At 40.1% G+C, this 24,575-nt stretch overlaps 2 protein-coding genes across 2 annotated transcripts in view; one reads left to right on the forward strand and one right to left on the reverse strand.

Moving 5' to 3' along the window:
- Nucleotides 1–4,827: 4,827 nt before the first annotated feature.
- Nucleotides 4,828–23,398, reverse strand: pigk (phosphatidylinositol glycan anchor biosynthesis, class K). The gene is made up of 11 exons (XM_089007437.1): nt 23,255–23,398; nt 22,985–23,038; nt 22,796–22,887; nt 22,477–22,612; nt 22,248–22,359; nt 21,285–21,381; nt 20,084–20,201; nt 19,874–19,984; nt 17,654–17,826; nt 11,908–11,983; nt 4,828–5,640 (listed from the first exon to the last, which is right to left on the reverse strand). Exons 1-11 carry the CDS (start codon nt 23,318–23,320, stop codon nt 5,524–5,526), a joined length of 1,152 nt encoding a protein of 383 aa, XP_088863563.1. The 5' UTR covers nt 23,321–23,398; the 3' UTR covers nt 4,828–5,523.
- A 187-nt stretch (nt 23,399–23,585) lies between these two features.
- Nucleotides 23,586–24,575, forward strand: part of ak5 (adenylate kinase 5) — a 36,801-nt gene continuing 35,811 nt past the window's right edge. The window contains exon 1 of the mRNA XM_089007435.1: nt 23,586–24,411. Coding sequence (XP_088863561.1) covers nt 24,352–24,411 — 60 coding nt within the window. The 5' untranslated portion in view covers nt 23,586–24,351. The remainder of the gene's footprint in view (nt 24,412–24,575) is intronic.

Here is a 24,575-nt window from a genome sequence, read left to right on the forward strand (position 1 = left end):
TCTGGAGTTATATGGGCTTGAAATGGGGGCGGCTGTACAAAATTGTCACGATTTGCGAGGTGGTGATGGCGGGTTCGGATCCCAAAAAGCAGGCAGGAGGGAGCAGGAGGTTGTTTGACAAATTGTATTAAAATAAAGGTCAGCAGGAACAAAATGTAAAACATCAAAATGATCTGAATGGAAAAAATATGAAGTAGCAAAAGAAAACCAAGTGTAAAAGTCCGTCAAGGTTAAACAAACACGTACACGATGCATGCAGCAACCAAGCAGCAAACAAACAATGAATCGGCACCGGATGATCGTGCTAGGTGTCCTTTTAAGTGTTATTGATTATAACGACCAGCACCTGCGAGGCTGCCGGCAGGGCTGACGTCGCCAATCTGATCGGGACGACCAGCACCTGTGCAGGTGCAGGCGGGGCCGACAGCGCCCCCCGTTGGTCGCCAACCAGATCATGACAAAAATACAGTAGGTGTTTATTTATATAACGCTTTAACAACAGCTGAAGCTGTAACAAAGCGCTAACACGGACAAAAAGCAAATGCTGCCTCCTCGTGGAAAGGGCGAAACATTGCAAGAGGTCTGACCTGCGCTTTATCGGCACCCAAGCATGAAAAAAAATGGGAATGGCACTGAATGAGTTAAAACCAAATCCGATTTCACATGAGCCCCAGTTGCAACCAGGATATCCTTTTGTTTTGCTTCCGCTATTGAAAACCATGAATCGTTGGGAAAATTTCCCCATGAAAAACGCTAGTTTTATCGCCACTTGCAGCTTGAATCGCTTTTGTGGGTATTTTGCCAATTTACTTGGAATTTTGCTGGTATTTTTTTTCGGTACGGTGACACCTTTTTTGAAAAATGAGCAACCGTCTCGGGCTAATGGTGTGATGGATGCCGCTACAAGTCATGCTTACGCCGCCGTGTCACAGTACACAAGAGGACGATGAAGATGGAGCGACTAAGACTTTACTTGGACGTGACCTGGCTATTATTGGCACTTTTATACTTTTCACCACCACTTCTACGAGAATCAGGTGTCAGGAGGGTTGAAAACAGCAAGAAAAGGTTTTCGAACGATACTTCCTCCCCTGATTTGGCCCTTGTCTGTGTGCAGTGAGTCATGAGAGGAGCCACGGTCTCAGATGAGAAACGAAAGAAGTGCTTTGTGCTCTTGTATAAAAAAAAGATCCACGTTGTTCGCAAGAGCTGCGTGACAAACGGCGTTCGGATCACACGTTTGAATTATTTTAGGTTTGTGCCAAATGACGTTCAACTGGGAACGTGTTTTATTTTGTCAGTGTTCCTCCTCTGTATTTATTCTGGGAAAAAATCAGCAAAATGGATGAAAAAGTTTCAAACGGAGAGGTATTTTTTTTCTGTCAATCAACTCGTTCACTGCCATTCACGATTTTATCCGAGAATTAAAAATATGACGTAGAGCAGCATTCCTGAATTTGTTCGCGTTTTATTTTTTCATGCTTGAGTGCCGATACAGCTCTGGCCATGGCCTGTGGCAGTTTTTTTCCCTTGCACAAGGGGGCAGTGTTTCCCTTTTTTCGTGTTAGCGCTTTGTTACAGCTTCAGATGTTGTTCAAGTGCGACATAAACCAAAATGTATGGTATTGTATTTTGCACAGTCGCCCCCATTTCAAGCTCACATAACTCCAGACCCATATAACTTAGGAATTAACTATTTACTATTAACTTTTCTGATAAAAGAAGAGAGTCTAAGGTTTCTTACGCTGCATTGAATGTTTATGTAGTCCTAAAACTCAATATTCTGAGGGTCCTGGAATGCGAGTGACAATGACAAAAACCCTGGCACGGGCACATTTTTGCACATCGTCTGGCAGTGAATGAGTTCAGATGATGCCTCATAAAACCACTAAAGTAGAAACGAAAATCAATTAAGATCAAGTAAAGCAGGGGTGTCAAATTCATTTCACATGGTGGGCCACATATGGCCTCGGTAGATGTCAAATGGGGCGCACAATTAAAATTATACCATACATGCTAACACACCAAGCACAAAGGTTTCCATTGATCTCTATAAAAAATATGACATTTAATATTATATTTCATTGAAAATTCCACACTCCTTATCTACTTTTGACATTTTGGCTAATGAGGGTGTTGAAATCTCGGTTGAAAAAAGACTGAGTTTGAAAAAAAAAAACTTCTACGTTGATCGAAACAACACCACTCTTTCCCCTAGTGGACAATCCTTGAATTGCACCTCATTAAAAATCTGAATTCCATGTCGTTTGTGAAAATTTTCCACTTTTAAAATTATCCTGCAGGCCGGATCAAACCTCGTTGGGGGCCGGTTCCAGCCCGCGCGCCGTATGTTTGACACCCCTGCTGTAAAGTGACCTTAGAAATTAAATGTATTATTAATATTATTATTATTATTACTACTGCTATTACTATTACAACAATTACTACTACGCTTACTCTTACTCATTATTATTATTATTATTATTATTATTATAAGATCCCATTTTAACCACTACTTCATGCAAAATGATTTGCCTGTTTATTTTTTTTTGTGATAACTTATTTTGAAAAAAAATCAATAAAAGTTCTCCTTGTTAAAAGAAATAAAGGGAGGGTTGTTCGCTCAAGTGAGGTTGACCTTGTCTGCCATAATCTAATCACCATTCCAGTGCATCCGTCCACCCCCTCCCCCCTCAGTCCAAAAATCAATAAACTATTAAATTCTGTGGCCCCTTAGATAAAACCTTTTGACAGGCCGTTTTCACAACAGGCTTGTTGTCGCACCTGCCAAATGGAAATGATAATTACTTTCACGTGTTGATGGATTTGTTCAGGCAACCGGGCCAAGTGAAAGACAACCAAAAGTTTCATTTTTAACGTTTGTTTTTATTATTTATCAAGATCCTTCATGGAGATCCAAAACAGTCAAAAAAGTCAAATCTTTTGAGACAAAATGTCAAATCGTTTGTGACATCACACCAAAATAATATCATGTTGCTGTCCAACAAAAAGCACACCTTTTCCAATTATGAATAGCCATATTATTTTATATATTTTTAATGATAAAAACATGGCGTTGCCACAGCTTGACTCTGTGTATTAATCAAAATCATACATTTAAAATGGTCAATATTTACTATATTGTTTTATTTGGGGAATTTTGCTTTCCACAAAATGGAAATATCGTCACATTTTCTGGATGATTAGGCTACCTACAAACATTCGATTTTCTCAAAATGCGCCTTATAATCCAATATGTTTTATATATGTATCAAAAATCAGATTCCTTGTAGTATTTTAAAGGACAACCGACGTCTCCGGACAAGTTGTGTCCATAATTTGTAAAATGGCTTCAAATGACTTCTACTGGGCGTATTTTAATAAGATTCCACCGCATATACAGTAAAGTCACGTTATATCGATATTCAAGGGAGTCCAAGAAATATCGATATAACCGGGACTATCGATATATCCGATATCGATATAACGAGACTTTACTGTAGCTATATTTTATGTTTTAAGACTCGCTCTGAATATTCAGGAAGTCTTGTTTTTGAGTTGGTGAGTCCGTATGTGACGTCATGAAAGGACCGCCCCCTGATTAAACAAAGACACATTGTAGCAGTCCTTCATCAACGTCAATGGATTTTGCTGTACGTTTGGTCTGAGAACCGTGTTGCACCCAAAAGCCGACAGAAGAGGGCATCCAAGCTCCATATAAGGAATTTATCGGCCTGTGGAAGCGGAGGTGGCCACTGGAGGTCGCCATTTTGCACCTCTTTTTTTGGGGTGAGAGATTTTCCACTAATGTCGGCTGCAAACATGTATGCTTTCCTCTTCAGAACTATTTGAATCATATTCATAACTGGATGTGTAACAAGAAAGCATATTCTCCGAAACTGAAGCCATTGTTTTGATTCTGCAGCAATGCAAGACGTCTTGGCATGACGTCACAAACTGGGGGCGGGACTTTCTGAAAATGCCCAATTCGCAGCTCAATTTTTTTGCAGATTTTGGACACTTTAAGTCATTTTTACTGGTGTTTTGCATTTGAATAAAAATATCATACTGCATGTTTTGGGTATTTTAGATGCAATAAAACATTTTTCTGATGTCAGTTAAGAAACAAAAAAGTGACGTCGGTTGTCCTTTAAGTTATCGGAGGACTGCGAACCGCCGCGGACGGCCGTCAGTCAAGGAAGCTAATGGATGTTTCCACCGGGAGGGCAATTTTGCGAATGGAAAGTTGGAGATGGTTATGATGTGGGATTGTTATCCACTCTATGACGATCAGGGAGGGTGTTATGTTATGCGCGCTGACAGCAGAGAGTCAGCAGCGCTAGTCGCCACCAATCAGATGTCCCCCCACGAGCCCCCCCTGCACCCTATATGCCTTCTCACTGGCAGTCTCAGCGGTTTGGACACCAAAATAGACAAAATATGCTGAGCAGAACATCCGCGAAAAGTGATTACATTCTTATTCGAGGGCTGTCTTCAGTGCACACTTAGGCAGGGATTCGTGGAGTCGGTAAGAAGAAACTGACCATGAGACCGAAAAGGTACCATCCAACCTCAATTGTGCAAAGAAGCGCATTTGCATGCATAACCGTCCGTCCTTATAACTTAAAACTTCCAGTTTAACTCATTCACTGCCATTCCCGAATTCATACGGGAATTGAAAAGTGTGACGTGGAGGCGCCATTAACGAATTTGTTCGAGTTGTGTTTTTTTCTTGCAGGGGGTGCAGATAAAGCGCTGGCCAGACCTCTGGCAATGTTTTTGCCGTCCACTATTCCCGAATTTGTTCGTTTTTTTAAATAATAATAATAATAATAATAATAATAGTTCATTTCATTTATCAGCGCCTTTCAAAATTCTCAATCACGGGGGGTGCCGATAAAGCGCTGGTCAGACCTCTGTCAGACCTTCCACGAGGGGGTATCATTTGCCTTTTATCCATGTTATCGCGTTGTTACAGCTTCAGGTGTTAAAGCATAGTAACATCATCTGAAAAAGGGGCGTCACAACAACATCCGTGACACTCTGACGAAGGCGGAAGTATACGCCGAAACATGTAAGGTAATTGAACACCAAGCCACTGTCTGTAAGTAAGGAATCTGTTGTAAATTAGATATCTAGTAGACAGTATGAACTTAACACAACTATGTATGCATTGTTTTGGATTTTGTAAAGACGCCCCCATTTCAAGCTCAGATAACCCCAGACCCATATAACTTAGGAATTAACTTTTTTTGATAAAACAAGAGAGTCTAAGGTTTTTTTTTCCGCTGAATTGAATGCTTATGTAGTTTTAAAACACAATATTCTGTGGGTCCTGCAATTGCACCGGAGTGAACTCGTTTTTGCACATCGTCTGGCAGTGAATAAGTTAAAAAGGCAAACACAAAAATCTTGACAAACATCTCAGTGTAAAAAAACAAACAAACTGCGCTCACAGTCGTGTTGCTTCCATTTTTTTCCCCCAAAGTTTTCCATTGTTGATGTGGTTTTACGAAAGGCGTCTCAGAAGATGTGTTTGAGGTGCTTCATGCCGTACGTCTTGAAAAACACAAGCAGGATGAGCGTCCAGAGGCCAAGGATGAAGCCGTCGGGAGGGTGCCAGTCTTTCTGTTTGGGCTTCTGAAAGTGGCGGTGACGCGAGGTAAGGTGAGATGAGGTGACACGAGAATGGAGGAGGACAAGAAGGGAGAACGTAGTTTAGCAAAGAGTGAGCATATGTCTTGGGTTGAGGCCACCGCTGATTGCGCTGTCATTCACAAAGGCAGCAGGCCGGCAGGCAAAAAAAAAAAAAAAAAACACAGGAAAACACACACGTACGCAAGCAGCATCAGTACACCTCCCTCGTCTCATGTTTGTGCCGTTCTGTGACACATCATCATTTTGTGTACGATTATACTTTTAAATCTCCTCTTCGTATTAAAACGCGCATCACAAGGAGAACATTTATATGCTAATGTGACGGCAATATTCCGCACCCCGGTGAGCTAAAGTCTTTAAAAAAATGTGAAGGAGTAGGGGTGAAAGAGAAACAAAGCTATACATACAAAGCCAGGAAGCACTTTCCGGTGTACCTCAAGCTCGCATGATCCAGTTAGAAGATGAAATAATATATTTTTTCCGCAAAACCATCCACAGACTCTTAAAGGACAACCGACATCCCTTTTTTTGTTTCCTAACTCATCTCATCTCTCATCTCATTTTCCGTACCGCTTATTCCTCATTAGGGTCGCGGGGGTTGCTGGAGCCTATCTCAGCTGTCTTCGGGCACGAGGCAGGGGACACCCTGAATTGGTTGCCAGCCAATCGCAGGGCACACAAAGACATACAACAGTCACTCTCACACTCACACCTAGGGACAATTTTGGAGTTGTCAATCTGCCTGCCATGCATGTTTTTGGAGTGTGGGAGGAAACCGGAGGACCCGGAGAAAACCCACGCGGGTCCGGGGAGAACATGCAAACTCCACACAGGGAGGCCGGACCGGAACGCGAACCGGCGACCTCTGCACTGTGAAGCCGGTGTGCTAACCACTCGACTACCGGGCCGCCCATGTTTCCTAACTGACATCAGAAAAACGTTTTATAGCATCTAAAATACCCAAAACACGCAGTATGATATTTTTAGTCAAATGCAAAACACCAATAAAAATGACTTTATTAAAGTGTCCAAAATCTGCAAAAAAATGAACCCGGAAGTGGCCAGTTCCAGAAGGTCCCGCCCCCTTGTTCGTGGTGTCACCCCAAGACGTCTTTTGCCTTGCAGGAGAATCAAAACAATGGCTTCAGATTCGGAGAATATGCTTTCTTGTTACGCATCCAGTTATGACTATGAGTCAAATAGTTCCCGAAGAGGAAAGCATACAAGTTTGCAATCGATTAAAGAATTTATTCCGTGCCATTTTGAGGTATCTGGGGGCAGGAAATGTAGCACCAAAAAGAGGCAGAAAATGGCGACAAAGCTCCGTGTAAGGAATTAATCAGCCCGTTTCCACAGGCTAAATATCAAGTAGACAGGATAAACTTAGTACAACGAATAATAATCATAATCATAATAATAATAATGAAGTTTGAATATGCCAGCACTGTTTTTGATTTCGGAGGAATGTCGTCATCGCTGGGCAGCTCTGTACGTTGGCGCGAATGGCTGCCGCTGCTCACCCGCACAAAAAAATCCTGTGAGTGTAAAGTGTCCTCGAGAGTTTTGAAAGGCGCTTAGAAATTAAATGTATTATTATTATTATTATTATTATTACTGCTATTACTATTACTACAATTACTACTACGCTTACACTTACTCATTATTATTATTATTATTATTATTATTATTATTATTATTATTATGTTAATAGTCATGATCAAAGGACAGTGGGACTTACATAGATGCCTGTGGAACACCGTTACCCTCTGTATATTAATAGTGATTTCTTTAGCTGCACTTGGCTAATGAGTCAGCCCCGAGCTCTAAAATAATTGACTGGATTAGAACTTGATACATATCACGTCTACACTACGCTTGACAAGTAAGCTTCGCTCAAAACTTGACACCACAGATAGCAAACCCGTCGATGTTGATGAGACGCAACGAAGAGAGTGCGACCATCAGGATCGGTTGAGCGTGGGAGGACATGCGCATGGGAAATGGCGCGCCTGTGACCCGAACCCACCTAGAACAAATGGCCTCAGCCGAGCGAAATGAGCAAGTTGTGAGAACGATGTGAAAATAAGACATTTCCAACTCTGTACTTGTTTTTCAGCCTTTTTGTGTCCTGCTGTTTTACTTCTTTCTACCCAAACTCCTCTTTCGGACTTGTTCTGAGTGTACTGCTGTGGCGCTTTTGTTTTGCTTCTTTCTCTGAATTTTGTGACATCCACTGCTGTCACTGCTCATTTGCTGCTGTGTGCGTTTCTTTTTTAGACTTCTGTGAAGGACGCTGCTGTCAAGCTTTTGTCACGCTGTCAGACTTGGTGTTACAAGATTATATGACTTTGAGAATGTGTCCTGTGACAAGAAAGCTGAGTGTTATTTTATGTCAATTTATGTCAATATATGTCTACGCAGTAATACCTCGGCTTACGTACGCTTTATCTCACGAACCTTTTGCCTTACGAACATTAAATTCGCGAGAATATAATCTTGGCATACGAACTAGTTTTCGGCGGAAGAACCAAACCACACAGCGCCACGGTGGCTAGCGGAGTAGTTTTCTTTGAGTGCAGATGTGGTTTGTTAACGAGTGGAGACCTTTTGTTATTATGGGACCGAAAAAGACCCCACCACAGGCTAGTGTTAAACCGAAGAGGACACAGAAGAAAATTACGGTCGAGCAGAAGAAGGAGATTATCGAGAAACACGAACGAGGTGTGCGATTGTGTGACTTAGCGTCCCAGTACGAGTACGCTATGTCGACCATTGCTACGTGTGGCTAAGGGTGTTTCTGTGTTGTCTAACGGCCTCAGGCAATAGAAGAGGTTGAAAGACTTCTGTTGATTTGGATTAATGAAAAGCAGCAAGCAGGGGACAGTGTGTGTGAGGGTATTATCGCCGAGAAAGCACGGCAACTTCACTCGGACATCATCAAGAGGCAACAACATCAACGACCATCACAAGGGTAAATAAAATGAATTTATTATACAGTACAGTTTATTTCTTTAATTATAATCCAATAGCACATTTATTATACAAAAATATGGTATATTTTTGTGTCGTTTTTAAGGCCTATTTAGTAGAAAATTATGTTTAATGGGGACCTGGGAATGGATTCTTCTCATTTTTAATGGTTTCTTATAGGAAATAAATTTTTGGCAGATGAACTTTTCGCCTTACACACACTTTCTGGGAACCAATTAAGTTGGTAAACTGAGGTATCACTGGATATATATGTACACATGCATTGGACCTCATGGTACCAATGCATGTGCTACATTAAATATGATATTTTCCTATTTGTATATTGGAAACCATGCTTTATTTGATCATCCTTCACTTATTTAATAATATACGTCAAGCACTGCACTCTTCCATGAAATCTCCAGTTTTCAGAAAAGCACGTCCATGCTGCCTGCACCTTATGTTCCTTTTACTGTACCAAATGTGAACTCTACCTTGGCCGCGGTAGATATCCAAGTATGAGAATGCATTTTATACTCGTACATAACATTTATTTGGTGTTTTCAACTCCATCATGCGTCATGTCCAAGTAGAGGCACATTGTAAGGGCTAATTCAAGTGGGTGGCGAAGGCCCACGTTCACTTTGAAAAGAGTGTCAGTGAGCCCCGGCTGTGGCAAGGAATTCATTTTCGCTGTTTGCATTTTCTATGCCCTCAATTCCCCAGAGGCGTATCGTCGAGCCGGCGTATGCATAAATAACAATACCCAAAGCCGGTGAGCAGCATGCCAAATAATGGAGAAAAAAAATTTAAAGTATAAGGCACATGAGAATAGTCAATGGGAGTTCTTTCTAGCAATGTTAAAATCGAGTCAATTGGGAGGGACGAATGGGTTTGAAAGCAAGGGAGTGACAGTACATTTATCAAGTCTTTATCTGTCCATATTTATTTTCAAGCACGTCAACGCTGTCGGTCATTCCCACGACTTCCCTATTTACAAGTCGCCGCATGATTCGGTAGTAAAGAAGAAAATGCTTTGCTGAGCGAGGAGAAAACAATCAATGATTGGATTCGGGCTTGTCGCCATCGGCGGCAGACCCCAAAGGACATATTCAAGACATCAAATGGGTGCCAAGATGGCTCGCATCCGAATTTCAAGTACAAAAGAGAGGTGTCGTTGAGGAACGAGATGTCAATAAGCTAACGTCGCTCGGGTTGAGCCCGAGTGCAGATAGTCGGATATGAGGCCACGGGGAGATTACTCATGCCATTAAGCACCAACAGGAGAGGAAAGATATAATCCAACATCTGTGGCGGGGGTCAGTGGGGGCACGCAATTTATAATATCTTATCTGCATGAGAAAGACCGGGAAATGTATCAAAGGGCGGGTAAAATGTGACACGAAAGAGCAAAATGTGACAGACTTACTGCCTTGAAGAAATCGGGGACCTTGAAAGGTATTGATTTTTTTTGCAAAGGGACGCCATTCAAAGTCTCCGCAGGGATGTACTTATCCTTGACAGTACCACTTTGCATAATCAATTCTGAATGGAAATTACAGATACTCTTACTGAAAGACAGATGTTTACCACGAGGAGAGGGAAAAAGGGGGACATGTGCATTGGCTTGTAAAAGCACTCGCCCTCCCTATGAACCCATTGACATTTTGCATTTTTTTATTGTGAGATTTAAGGAAATTGTGAATTGAAAACACTCTCCAGCAAGTGTGTTCGGAAAAAAAAGCTATAAATTGAGATGTGGAGTGATGCCCCAGCTTACGGACTTAATTGGTTCTCAGAAAGTATGTGTAAGGCAAAATATTATTCTTCCAGACAATTCTTTCCCATAAGAAACCATTAAAATGAGAATAATCCGTTCCCAGGTTCCCATAAAACATAATTTTCTATGAAATAAGCCTTAAAACTACACAAAATATACCTTATTTTATGTATAATAAATGTACTATTGTATAGCAATTAAAGAAATAAACAGTACTGTATAATAAAGTCATTTTATTTACCTTTGTGATAGTAGTTGTCAATGGATGACGAACTAATTCTTGATGATATCCGAGTGAAGTTGCCGGGCTTTCTCGGCGATAATACCCCCACTCACACTGTCCCCTGCTAGTTGCTTTTCATTAATCCAAATCAACAGAAGTTTTTCAACCTCTTCTATTGCCTGAGACCGTTGCTTAGACAGCACAGAAACACCCTTAGCCACACGTAGCAAAGGTATATTGGTACTGGGACGATAAGTCACACAAACGCACACCACGTTCGTGTTTTTCGATGATCTCCTTCTTCTGCTCGACCGTAATTTTCTTTTGTGTCCTCTTTGGCTTAACACTAGCCTGTGGTGAAAATACCCAATTCGCAGCTTCATTTTTGGCAGATTTTGGACACTTTAAGTCATTTTTATTGGTGTTTTGCATTTGAATAAAAATATCATACTGCATGTTTTAGGTATTTTAGATGCTGTAAAACGTTTTTCTGATGTCAGTTAGGAAACAAAAAAGTGACGTCGGTTGTCCTTTAAGTGTGTATTACCCTGTGCAGTGTCCAATGACTTGCCTGCATTTATGTCAACAACGCGAATTATGATCAAAACATAAATGAAAAAAACAAGCTGGCAACAATTCCGAAAAGAACAGACTGTCTGTGCACATTCTCCAGCCGCATTTTAACATATCTATTGTGGCGGATTTCACGGTTGCCCCTTTGCACTGAGGAGACAGGGACTCGCGTTTCAGTTACCACGGTAGCCATGGAAACAAACGGCACAAAGACATCTGTCCTACAAAACTTTCCGAGCGATCTCCAAATGAAGCATGGGTGTAGGAGGAGCGATAGCGAGACGAGGTCGGAATGCTTAGGGTCCTCGTGGGAGTGCATGTGTGTGTGTGTGTGTGTGTGTGTGTGTGTGTGTGTGTGCGTGTGTGTGTGTGTGTGTGCGCATGCGTACGTGCGTTTCAAACTCATTTGAACTGGAACGAACGGTAGAGAACTGAATCCACATCTACGACTATACTCCAAAATCATGATATCAGCATTAGCATTAGCTAAAGATGCTAAATCAACAAAGCCATCTCATAGCAGTTACGGCCATCCCCCCACCCCTAAAATGACATTTTTATGAGTTTCATAAATATATTTTTTTCATGTTTGAAATTGGGTTCCCACGGGGTGCATTTTTTCACACACATAGTCCCCACCATGTGGCAAAAACGTGTAGGTGTGTGTGTGTTGTACAATGGCTCTTGTTTGTGTGTCCCTTACCTGATGAATGATTTCAGACACTGGCAGCTGATCCACGTACGAGTGCGACTCATTTTGCACCTCTCCGCTTTCGGAACTGAAGAAGAAAAAAAAATATATATATATTTTTTTTTCTACCAAGAATCCATTAAATCCGTTACAATGGAACTACTTTTCACACAATCAGATTTAATCGTGTTTCCTTTATTGCAGGTGCCCTTCAAATGTAATTGGCATTAATTCTTCACAACAACAATTACGCTCTGGAAAAGTGGCGTAGGTGCATACTAATGGTTGACGACTTCAATGTGGAGTTTTTAGATGGACAACGTAGATTAGAAAAATAATAGTTGAGTGACAATTTGTGAGCTGAAAAAAAATGTAAATAGCATCAGATAATAGAATCACATGTTTCAATGATCACGACTACTCATTAGCAAGTAGCGCTAATTAGGCCAAGTGCAACTCAACGGCGTATTGGAGATCGTGATTGAAGTGCTTCTACTTTTGACATTTTTTTTTCTCCCAATTGGAATCTTCTTGGAGCAAGATTGAAATCCAAGGTGTACTTAGACAAATATTGCTCTTCTGGGATTTAATAAGATAATCTCCGACTAAAGTCAAACACAACGGGAGCTGTCATAAGGTGGCTTTAATGAAATTTACTATGACGGAAACAATATGTGCTGCAGTAGATGTCTTCACCGTATTGTTTTTGTTTTGTGTGTAAGGTCAAAACTCTGTTTGAAAATCAATTGCGGAGCCCACGCACTAGCATACTCAACATTATTCCTAATCAATGAAAAATCAGTCACTTTTTTTCCCTCCTACTCTTAATCTAAGTGTACTTCATGTATTCATGGCACCACACTTCCCCTATAAGGCCACGGCCTGAATAGCAATTACTGACAGCGTTCTTGTTTATTTTGTGGTTGTTTTTGCAAGTATAAATAAAAGTATATAATAAAGGCCGAATTTTGCGCTAATATTTGTTATTTGAAGGAATATCAATCCCGGAAGGTGAGAGTAATTTTCTATTAGCGTGTTAATAACATTTTTCTGACTGCTAGCATTAGCACCGCTGATGTTTCTAAATCCAAGTACAGTGAGACCTCAACTTACAAACACCTTATCTTACAAACTTTTCGTCTTACAAACGTCAAATTTCTGAAAATTAAACCTTATAATAAGCACTATTTTCATAATACACACCCACCACGGCTGGCGAAGTGATCTTTGGCGGAAGCAAAAAGGTAAATAAAACTTTATTTTACAGCACAGTTTATTTCTTTAATTACAGTCCTCATGTAATGTGCCTCTCTTTCCAAACAGCAATTCCCTTTGACATTTGACCTCCAACGCCATTCCATCAAGCCATCAATAACCATCACAAATGTAAATAAAGTGACTTTATGACACAATGCAGTGTATTTCTTTCATTACAATCTTCTTCTTTTCCTTTCGGCTTTTCCCTTCAAGGGGTCGCCACAGCAAATCAGTGTCCTCCATCTTTAGAGGTTTGATCCGCATGTTTGTTTTGGCCAAGCTTTTACGTCGAATGCCCTTCCTGACACAACCCTCTGTATTTATCCGGGCTTGGGACCGGCAATACAATAGCATATTTATTATACATAGAATAAGGTATGTTGTGTGTAGTTCTAAGGCTTATTTAGTTGAAAAGTCTATTTTATGGAAACCCGGGAACGGATTATTCCCATTTTAATGGTTTCCTATGGGATTTTTTTTAGATACACACTTTTCGCCTTACACACTCTGTCTGGGAACCAATTAAGTTCCTATATTGAGGTCTCACTATACCGTATTTTCCGGTGTATAAGGCGCACCGGAGTATAAGGCACACCCCCAATGAATGGTGTATTTTTAAACTTTTTCCATACAAGGTGCACTGGACTATAAGGCACACCTTCAATGAGTGGAAAAAAATCCAAATATAATATATAAATAGATAACAATTTTCCAAATGTAAGGCACACCACATTATAAGGCAGGTCAATATGACTTCACATATAAGGCGCAACTGCGTATAAGGCACAGGGTCATCTTTTGAAGAAAATGAAGTCTTTTTGGTGCGCCGTATACACCGGGAAAATACAGTATCTTGTATTTAAATATACAACATGTGCGATGGTTTATGACGTGCATTGAGTTCGACAGTAAATTTCAATTGGGGTGTCATTAAAAGTAGCTTAAAGTATCAGCCGGCCCTGAATGGTTCAGATTGTCATCCGCCATGACTTACGACCAAGGTTGTCACTAACGTTGTTTTTTTTTTGTTTTACCCAATCCTAATATAAGTCAAATGCAATAGTCTAATGTGTTTGCTTGTGACAAATAAGGAAGATTCAGAAAAACGATAGGGGAAAAAAAAAGAAATAAATGGCCACAAGACTATGAGGCAATTCAATTGAGAGCACTTTCCACGTTATTATGTATATACAGTCAAACCTCGGTTTTTGAACGTCTCGGTTCTCATCCCATTCGGTTTTCAACCAAAAATGTCATTTTTTTTTATGCCCCGGTATACAAAAATATACGAAATTTGGTTCTCAACCAAACTGAGTGCATCTGAATGCATCACTTGACTACCCTCCGCTTCCTTATATGTCACGTCTTCCTCATTGTGACCGACGCATTAATATTGTTGTTGTTTTATTTTTGCGAAAATGCAGACATATTTGGTTCAAGAATTTGGTTTGAAAAGTTAGTGTGCCCTGTGTTTGCCCAAAGACAGCTGGGATAGGTGCCAACACGCCCCGTGGCACAAAGATAATTGGTGAAAATAAAAGTTTGTTTTTATAGAATTTAACACATGTCCTGCTCTATTATTAAGTTTTTATCCGGTTTATGTGATTAAATAGTTAAAAAGTTGTTTTTTAGACTTTGAACGGATTAACATTTTTGACATTGATTTTAATGGAAAGTGCAGTTTCGATTTCTGAACAAATGAGTTTTCGAACAGGTTTCTGAAACGGATTATGGTCAAAAACCGAGGTATCACTGTATATCTCAAATGGGTGTAGCCTTGCTGTCTGCTGCTGCCATTTTCATGTCAAACTTACTCCCCTTTGACGTTAACTCGACTCCAAAATTTGGCCTTACAAATAAATTAATAAATCACTTGGAAAATAAAATCGGCAATCATTACTGCGAAACCCTCGTTCTGCCATGTTTTGGCCAACAGGAAGCGACTAACGCCGCCGCGCAAGGTCATTACATTGATAGAAAGAAAGAATGGATTGTATACTTTATTAATGGCTCATCTTAATCAAGTGCAATTCACTTAATGGAAGAGCAGCTTAGGGCGAGGTAAAATGGCCTCTTGGAGAGGGGCTGCAATGAGAGAGGAGTAGTGAAGAGTAGGCGCAAAGGGCATTTTTTTTAATACGATCCAGTTGACGAGGCTGAAAAAAAATTACATTGAATTTTAAAAAATGATGGTGTACCACCGTAAGGATGCATGCGATAACATATTAAAGCGCACATTTCATTTAATTAGCTCGGGCTGACTCTCCCACGCATTGTCCACTGGTGGGAATCACAGCGAATTTCAAAACTGTGGTGCACCCTTGAGGTGATACAAAAGCCAACTACAGTGTTTAACTTTGCGTTCCATTTAATTGGCCAGGCAGACTTTTCAACCCGGTGGTTTAACACAGGGGATTTGTAAATTGAAGAGACGCCCCCCGAGGGGTTGGGGGTTGGAGATAAAATATTGAATTGGCATAGACTGACTCATCCTTCAACCAGCTGGTTTAAATCAGGTTGTCCATTACCCCTAAAGAGTGCATTGAAAGAAAAATACTATATGGAGAAAAAAAAAGATCTAATTAGAATGAACTAATGCGAAACAAGTTGTGTGTGTGTATGTGTGCCATGCACGCCATCTCTATGGCAACACACAAATCTTCCCGTTTTCATTTGTGTTATCTGACTTCCCCAGTGGCGCTCCAGGAGTGAAGGAACAGTTTGGTTCTTTTTTACTTATTTTTTTTTACTCTGAAAAGCGGTGACAGCAAACGAATTGACCTATTTTTTTGTGTGTGTTCCTCCAACCCGATGAAGAAAAAAAAAATTCCCAGGGGTAGTTTTCATGAGGCAAGCGGGCCTCCCTGCCAATGTGACTTTCATTATTACTTTAATATCCGAGATAGTTTGCCATTAAAGTGACCTTGAGAGTTTTGAAAGGCGCTTATAAATGAAATGTATTATTATTATGATTAGTGATATGTCGAAAAATACCCCAACAACTCACACAGCCTTTAAAAATATTTTAAAAAATGCACTGAATGACGAGGTCTAGAGTCAAAAGTGGTCATCAAATTAATTTGCCGTTTTGGGTTTTTAATGAAAACCCCATTGAAGTAATTTAGTGCCGAAATGCATTTATCTCTTCACAAGTAAGTGTTTGCCACCAGGGCAAATGTTTGTGCTTGTGTGCCTAATCATGCACCAGCCTTACAGTTTGTACAGTTTTTTCAATGAAAAATGTTTGCAGTTTTTTATGAAACATTTTTGCAATTTTTTTGGAAACATTTTTTTGCAGTTTTTTATGAAACATTTTTTTGCAGTTTTTATGAAACATTTTTGCTGTTTTTATGAAACATTTTTGCAGTTTTTTCTGAAACATTTTCGCAGTTTTCTATGAAACATTTTTGCAGTTTCTTTATGAAACATTTTTGCTGTTTTTTATGAAACATCTTTTGCAGTTTTTTTATTAAATATTTTTGCAGGTTTTTTATGAAACATTTTTTCAGTTTTTTATGAAACATTTTTTGCAGTTTTTTATGAAACATTTTTGCAGTTTTTTAATGAAACATTTTTGCACAGTTACAGTACACACCTCAGTCTTCTGACATTTTTTATTATGCTTAGAATATCTTGTTTTTTTATCTTTTCACCCCTCCCACCCCTTTCAAATTGCTGCTGAGGATTGCAAATTTCTCCATTGTGGGACAATTGCCGGTTTTCTGATTCTGATGTATTTATTTATGTATTTATCTACTTATCTGTTTATTTTTTATTTTGAGGAGGAGGTGACTTACTCTGATTTCAGGAAGTTTTATTGCTTCTAAGCTTCATCTTTTCTTAAAAAAAACAGAAGATATTTTAAGCATCTCAAATGAGCTTTGCCCAACAAAAAAGAAGCAAGCAGTTAATCAAGATGGCAGTAAAAGAAAAAATAAGAAATTTAAAATATAAACCATCTGCGAGGTTGAACGGCAAATAAAACTCAAGAGCAGCAGTACAAAAATTGCAACATCTCTCCCTGGGATCAAATTGGGGCAACTTAGGGAAAGCTGGCCTGCTGTCGATCTGCTCGGAACCAAAACAGCCAATGAATAAAATGGGAATGTCAATGGCATCTAATTACCAATGAGAGGCGGTAAATATGATGACTGTTTGCATTCTAGGCCTCTACAGAGTTCAATTTTAGTGTAGTTGAGTGAACTAAGTAGGTATATCCCGCCATCTTGTGGTAAAATGGATTAAAATTTTAATTTAACCGATAGAGACCTGAACAGCCAGAAGGATAATGAAAAGTCTCGACAGCCACCTAGTGGTTAGTGACTTGTTACTACACCATAACATTGTTTGAATGCACTTGTACACTAAAGGCTAATATGCGGTGATAGGAACAATTGCATGTTATTACAATTAATTAGCCACGAGTCCATATGCATTGACAACAGCGTCTTATATACTTTGTACTTCCCGACGGGGAGGATTTATTTTGTTGATGGCTTACTTGTCTTCCATTGAGGTTATGGGCTCGGTCAAGTTGATGGTTTCCATGGTGATTTCCACCTTGCGGACGCTACCAAAGAAATCGGTGATGAGGACGCTTGCCGGATCGCGCTGGAACAGGTCGGTGCGGCGGCCCACAGTTGACACGCACTGGCTTTTGGGGCATACTTTGAACTGCGGGGACACAAAGAAGTTACACAGTGTTTGCGTTACAAATGATTGAGTTCCGTATGATATTGTATATCAGTCACATTGATCTCAAAAAAGAAGGGAGACCTCTCCAAAACAGATACACAAGTCCACTTTCTGAAGATTTTGACTTTTTTTCCAACATCATGCAATATTCTCCTTTATCAATTGTAACTATTTCAGATGCTGGCAAAAGCACCAGACATCCAATCGCTTTGAGATACATGTTCTACTCACACCGTGAATCCGCTCGTAAGTCAAAACACTCGCTTCTCAAATCATTTCACCATTCACAAAATAAACCTAACAAGAGTATTTTGAAAAATGTGACACCGTAATGTTGCGTACTGGAAAGATTTAAACAGTTTAGCATCAAGAAGAATACAATGTAGCTACTTATGCTGCCAATGACTTGACCACCAGGGGGCATTATGATAGTCGCAAAGGCACAAAGGATGAAGAGTTTCACAACTTCCGCATTTTCCCGGCGTATAAGGCGCACACAAAAGCCTTAATTTTCTTCAAAAGATGACCCTGTGCCTTATATGTGAAGTAATATTGAGCCATAAAAGATCTAGCAACTCCTGTCAGCAGCCACAGACCCCATTTTCACATCGTAGAAGTTGTGCGTAACCCCAGCCTCTACTGTATCGCCTTATAATGTGGTGTGCCTTGTACACTTTGATATACATGTAACATCCGAGTTATGACCGGCGCGAGTTACGACCACCCGTACTTACGACCACGGCCGCCAGTCCCCCCTCCCCTTTTTTTTAACACAAGCAACCGACAACGCGTACAACAACTTTGGCCAGTCAGCATGTCACACACTTGCACATCAATGCGTGACTACACTCAATACAGTAGTTATACAGTGCAGAAACCCAGATCCTGTAGTACTGTACACTGCTTTTTTCCCTTCCGGCGCTCGCCTGAGTCCGAGCGCGTGTGTCGGGCGACCTCTTCTGGCCATTAGCAGGGAGAGGAGGGTAAGTAGAACATTTATAAATGAAGTGTACAGTAAACCAGGGGTGTCAAAGTCATTTTTTGCCGCGGGCCACATTGTAGTCATGGTTTCCTCTCGAGGGCCGTTATGAATTTGGGGAACCCATTAGAATGTTTAAATCCCTTCAAATATTACATATAGAGCACACAGCAAATTAATGAATAACTCGTTTTCAAATCTGAAGCCAAGAATAATGACTTTTATTGTGGTTGACATCCAAAAATATGAAATTTTGGCTCAGATTTTAGCAATCATCATGGAATTTAACAAGTTTGATTTGCTTTCGCGGGCCGAAAAAAATGATGTGGTGGTCCGGATTTGGCCCGCGGGCCTTGACTTTGACACCAGTGCAGTAAACAGTTTTGTATACATTACAGATACAGTTATACAGTATTAAAAATCGATAATATGAAATACAAAATGATAAAAACGACACTAAAAGGGAAGTATAACATTTATAAATGAACTGTACAGTAAACAGTTTTGTGTACATTACAGGTAAAGTTATACAGTAATAAAAATTGATAATACGAATTATAAAATGATAAAAATGACACTAAAAGGTATAAAATTTACAAATGAACTGTAAACAGTTTGGTATACAACAGTATTGAATAGAAACTGTTGCTTACAAACAATAGATTGACATCGGATACTATCCTGTCGTGTAAACTTCACGTCGGCCATTTTGAATGAATTTCGACTGACGACCGTTTGACTTACGACCGTTTTGTCAAAACGGAACCCGGTCGTAAGTTGGATGTTACCTGTATTTATATTTTATATTTGGAAAACTTATTTATTAACTTATTTATTGGCGTTTTCATGTTTATTATGTTTGTTACAGTCATAAGTGCCTTGCATGCTGGGTGCGAGAGGACAGTAATTTCATGTGTGCTGTATGTCATGCATATTAGCATATTTGACAATAAAGCTGACTTTGACTTATTTTCATTCATTCAAGGCTCGTCCGGTGCGCCTTATACACTGGAAAATACAGTCTTTGAAGAGGGTAAATGGGCTTACCAGATCATTCATATTGGTTTTGCTGGCAGGGTGGATGTCTTCAAGGAAATCCAGCATGTAGAAAGTGTAACGATCCATCAGATGGACTCCGATGGCTAAATCTGGTTGGTGCTGTCAGATATTACATACATCTTTAAACTTTTGACAATCACACGGGATAATCGTGTAAAATGTTTAATGTACTCATCTTCATGCAAATGGGAAGCTCACCGACAAGGAGTCCTCTCCGACTTGACTGCTGGCCAAAGCCATGACGTTTGGCGAGTACAACCTCTCATACATGGAGGCTCCTTGACAGGTGTCGATGATGAAAAGCAGCTCGTTGTACCTGCCAAAACACGTGAAGCGAGTCAAAGGAGTAATCTTCAAGTGCGAGCGAAGATTTCACACACACGCGCGCGCACACGCAAACTTAAAAATCATCTTTCATCGAGATGTTGCTATGGCAACTAAGGAACTGTCTGGCTCCTGCCAACCTCTCGCCTCCCTTTCATAAATCACATTTTCTCAAATAGCGGGAGCAAAACTAACAGTTCACATGCTTCATCCAGACATAAGCCTCCATCAAGTTGACGTTTCTCTTTTGGGCTGATGGCATCTTTTAACTCATTCACTGCCAGACGTGCAAAAATGTGTCCACTCCACTCCCAGAGTTTTTGTCATTGTCACTCAAATTCCAGGACCCACATAATATTGAGTTTTGAACTACATAAACATTCAATTCAGCGTTAGAAACCTTAGACTCTCTACTTTTATCAGAAAAAATAGTTAATTCCTAAATGTTATGTGTCTGGAGTTATATGAGCTTGAAATGAGGGCAGCTGTCCAAAATACAATGCAATACAATACATGTGCTTTTATAGCGCTTTATATAGCTGAAGCTGGAACAAAGCGCTAACATGGAAAAAAGGGAAATGCTGCCCCCTTGTGGAAAAGAAAAACATTGCCAGAGGTCATGGCAAGCGCTTTATCAGCACCCAGGCATAAAAAAAAAAAAACAAATTTGGGAATGGCCCTCAACGTCATATTTTCTATTCCGGAATAAAGTCGTGAATGGCAGTGAATGAGCCATGTTGTGTTTATGTTGCAGGGAACTTTTTGATGACAAGTGTGCAGTGGAGGGTTTTTTTACAGTAGATGTCATCTTCGTCATCTTCAGTCTAGTAAATAGTGGCAGAAGTTAGGAAGTAAGCATACACTCATGACCTCATTTTCACCCCTATATCATTCACATTTCAAAGTTGCTATTTCAGTGAACGCACCGCTGTCTCGACATACGCCACCGTGCGAGCAAATTGTATCGGTGCAATTCTTGTAGAAAGTGTGCTTCAAAGACACAATGCTTTTCTACATAAAACAGGAAAAACTTGTGACCTCGCACATTGCTTTGATTAGTTACGTCATCATTTACCTTCGTTTTTGCCACATCTGTTCAAAAGCATCCGCCAACTCCACATTGCTGATCTCCTCAAAGTCCTGGAACTTTAAGAAGCCATTTCCGCCATGTCCTGTACAACACACACGGATACATTTTAAAAATCTATTAAATCTGTCAATATTAATTAACTATCGGTACACTAAAATAATAAACTAAGATGGTCCATTATGGATCTGCAAGGCGTCTTGCACAAGTGGATAGGCAAAGTCATTTTTTGCCGTGGGCCACATTGTAGTTATGGTTTCCTCTCAAGGGCCGTTATGAATTTGGGGAACCCATTTAAATCCCTTCAAATATTACATATAGAGCACACAGCAAATTAATGAAGTCAAGAATAATGACTTTTATTGTGGTTGACATCCAAAAATATAAAATTTTGGCTCAGATTTTTAGCAATCATCATGGAATTTAACAAGTTTGATTTGCTTTCGCGGGCCGAAAAAATCATGTGGCAGGCCGGATTTGGCCCGCGGGCCTTGACTTTGACACCTTGGTCTAGATTGTGTTATTTTAGTGCGGTTTGCTTGTTTTGACACTTGTGTGACACTTAAAAATGCTATGATGAAACAAACAAGGGGGGTACGGTTAATAAAGGTTGGTATGTATGGATGGATGGATTTGCCTTTATTAGTCTCGCAATGGAGAAATTTACATTTCACAGCAGCAAAGTGATGAAAGGAATGAAAGTAGAAAAACAAAATACATGAGCTGCTGGAAAGGCAGCCACTCACGCGGCGCCGTCTTGAAGTCAAATGACAACACTAAGACAATATGACAACACAAAGACACAGAGTGTCATTCATTCTTTAGCACTTTCTGTACCCTCTTTGTTACATGAAGCTGTTCTAGATGAAAGAGCAGAGGATCAAAGCATCTTTCCACCAGTGGATCAGGGACATCATATCATCATATGTTTGACATTTTAAATTATTGTACCTGTTAGGTAAATGAGAATGTTGCTTCTATCATCAGACAGTAGACGCTTGGAGCGGGGTGTGCTGGGAGGAAGCCTCCCGGTGAGAACTCGCAAAAAATTCTCGACGCTCACCTAGAACATGAGCACAGCAAGATCACATAGGTTGTTCACCTTTCAAATATCTAAAAGGAAAAGTGATCAGAACTTCAAGTAGAAAAGTGGCTTGAATTTGGTTGTTGACAAACACACCTCATAACCTCGGTAGTCCACCTCAACATCATCACCATAGACGTTCAATTCCATGTTCTTGTGGCTGAAAACGGTAGCTGGCTTCGGGTTCCTGTGATTGCAAGCCATGTCGTCGGCCAGCATCAGCACGATCTGACTGGTAGACCGGAAAAATAAGATGACATTTTTTTTTTGTTTCTAAATGGGAAGTGTTTTGATCTCTTGTTTCCATCTTTGTTTCAATTATGGGCGTGAATCGATCACATTCGCTGCTACCTGGTCACCGACTGATGACAACGCTAGAAATCAGAAAGATTTCATTCAAAATTAAAGTATTTACCTATCAGGGATACCAAGACGTTTCACGCTCCTGTACACGGACAAGGTGTTGGCCACATGACGATAGTTGAACCAGAATCTGGACGTGCAAGCCTATTAATAGCACACGTGTATAGAGATGTTAGAAAGGAATCAATAAAAGTATTTCTACATTTTCAACAAAAAGTATTCATTCAATGTGTGCACAAACCAAAATCGCCCAGTTGTTGGTGTGACCGCTGTTGAAAAACTGGCCCGCCGAATTCTGGTTTCAAAAGCGAGACAAAGACAAAAGGAATACAGGCGTTTTAAATAGTATGTCAAGTATGAGAAAGATGTGGAAGTACACAGCAAGCTAACAGGAAAATGGTCAAAACATGACAGCATGATGGCACAACAGGCTAACCGGCGAAAATGCGTCGCCGAAAGGAATATAAGTAAGTAAAATATTCAGGGTTACGCAGTAAGGAGTAACGCTTACCGCTACATTTATGCCGTCTGTTGAGAAAAAGGTGCTCAATAAAATTACTAGAGTAGGAATTTTCATGATGTATCGGTGAAAACTGCGAAACCAGGAAGTCGAAGAATAAAGCACACCAGGTCATTCGAATGAGTACGTCCGGTTAGGACCTTTTCAAAATAAGATACTAAACACGTTTTACCAGAGGACTTTAATGTCATTAATAAAGAAAGTATTTTTCTTTTTTGTCGTTTATGACACGACAAAGGCGTGGCCTCGGTAATTAATATGTTTTAAAATGAATGTTTTGTTAGAACTCGGAAAAAATTCTACCTATTCAGTAGTGGTGGTGGGGATTTCGGAAAAAAACGGGTTCAAAACCTAGTATTTTTCACATCACTTTATACGTTTAGTTCCTCATTTTGACCAAAAATAACAAATGAACGATTCATTTCGTAAAAACAGATTCGTTACAGTCAGATCCGTCACTGTAACGGGTGAGAATGGCGACGCCAAGCGGTTGAAAATAATACTTGTACCTGTACCGGACATAAAATAAATAGACTTAATACAGTAGGATCACTCTAATGAAGATTTCGTAATTCTTGAGCTTGGTCTGCGGGGATTTCTCTAGGAATCGTTTTTATTGTAACGAATTTCATTGTTAATCACTGATTCATTCTGGTTAAACTGTATCTTTTCTTGTAAACTCCCTTTATTTGATGACTCTATTTTCTCATAAGAATACTTGACGTCATCAAATTGTCATTTTCTGTTCATGAAAAAAATAGTGACAAATATGCAGGGTTTTAATATTTTCTGTAGACCAGGTAACGGACTGAGGCCTGCATTTGCATCAGAAAGATGAGTGAGGAGGGGGGAGAGAAAGGATGGAGAGGGCGGCATGAGAGAGTGAGTGAGAAGAAGGTGGAGAAGGAGGAGGGTGCCATGTCTGTGGCTGCAGGAATCCGTTCGGAGAGCGCACGCAACACGGCCACGATGCTCTAAGCTTGCGGTGGTGTGACTTGTCGAGAGTCGCAGAGCAAAAAAAAAAAAAGGAGATATATTTTAAAAAACGAGACTATTTAAAGGCAAACAAGTTGTAATTCTGAGAGGAGATGAGCACCAACGATGCCAAGGAGTATCTGGCACGGCGGGAGATCCCTCAACTATTTGAGGTGAGGCACGGAGGCATGCGTGGAGATGGACGTGCACGCGGGTTCTCGTCGTGGTATCTTGTGCGATTCCAAACATGGGCAGAGAAGAAAGATTATTTATGGGATGCTTCGAGTGAAATACTGTACATCCATCAAGACGTCTTGCATAATTGTTTAAGTGACAA

Source organism: Hippocampus bargibanti, linkage group LG11 (assembly GCF_051943395.1).
Source record: "Hippocampus bargibanti isolate YZ-2025 linkage group LG11, ASM5194339v1, whole genome shotgun sequence".
In the NCBI taxonomy this organism is placed as follows: Eukaryota; Metazoa; Chordata; class Actinopteri; order Syngnathiformes; family Syngnathidae; genus Hippocampus; species Hippocampus bargibanti.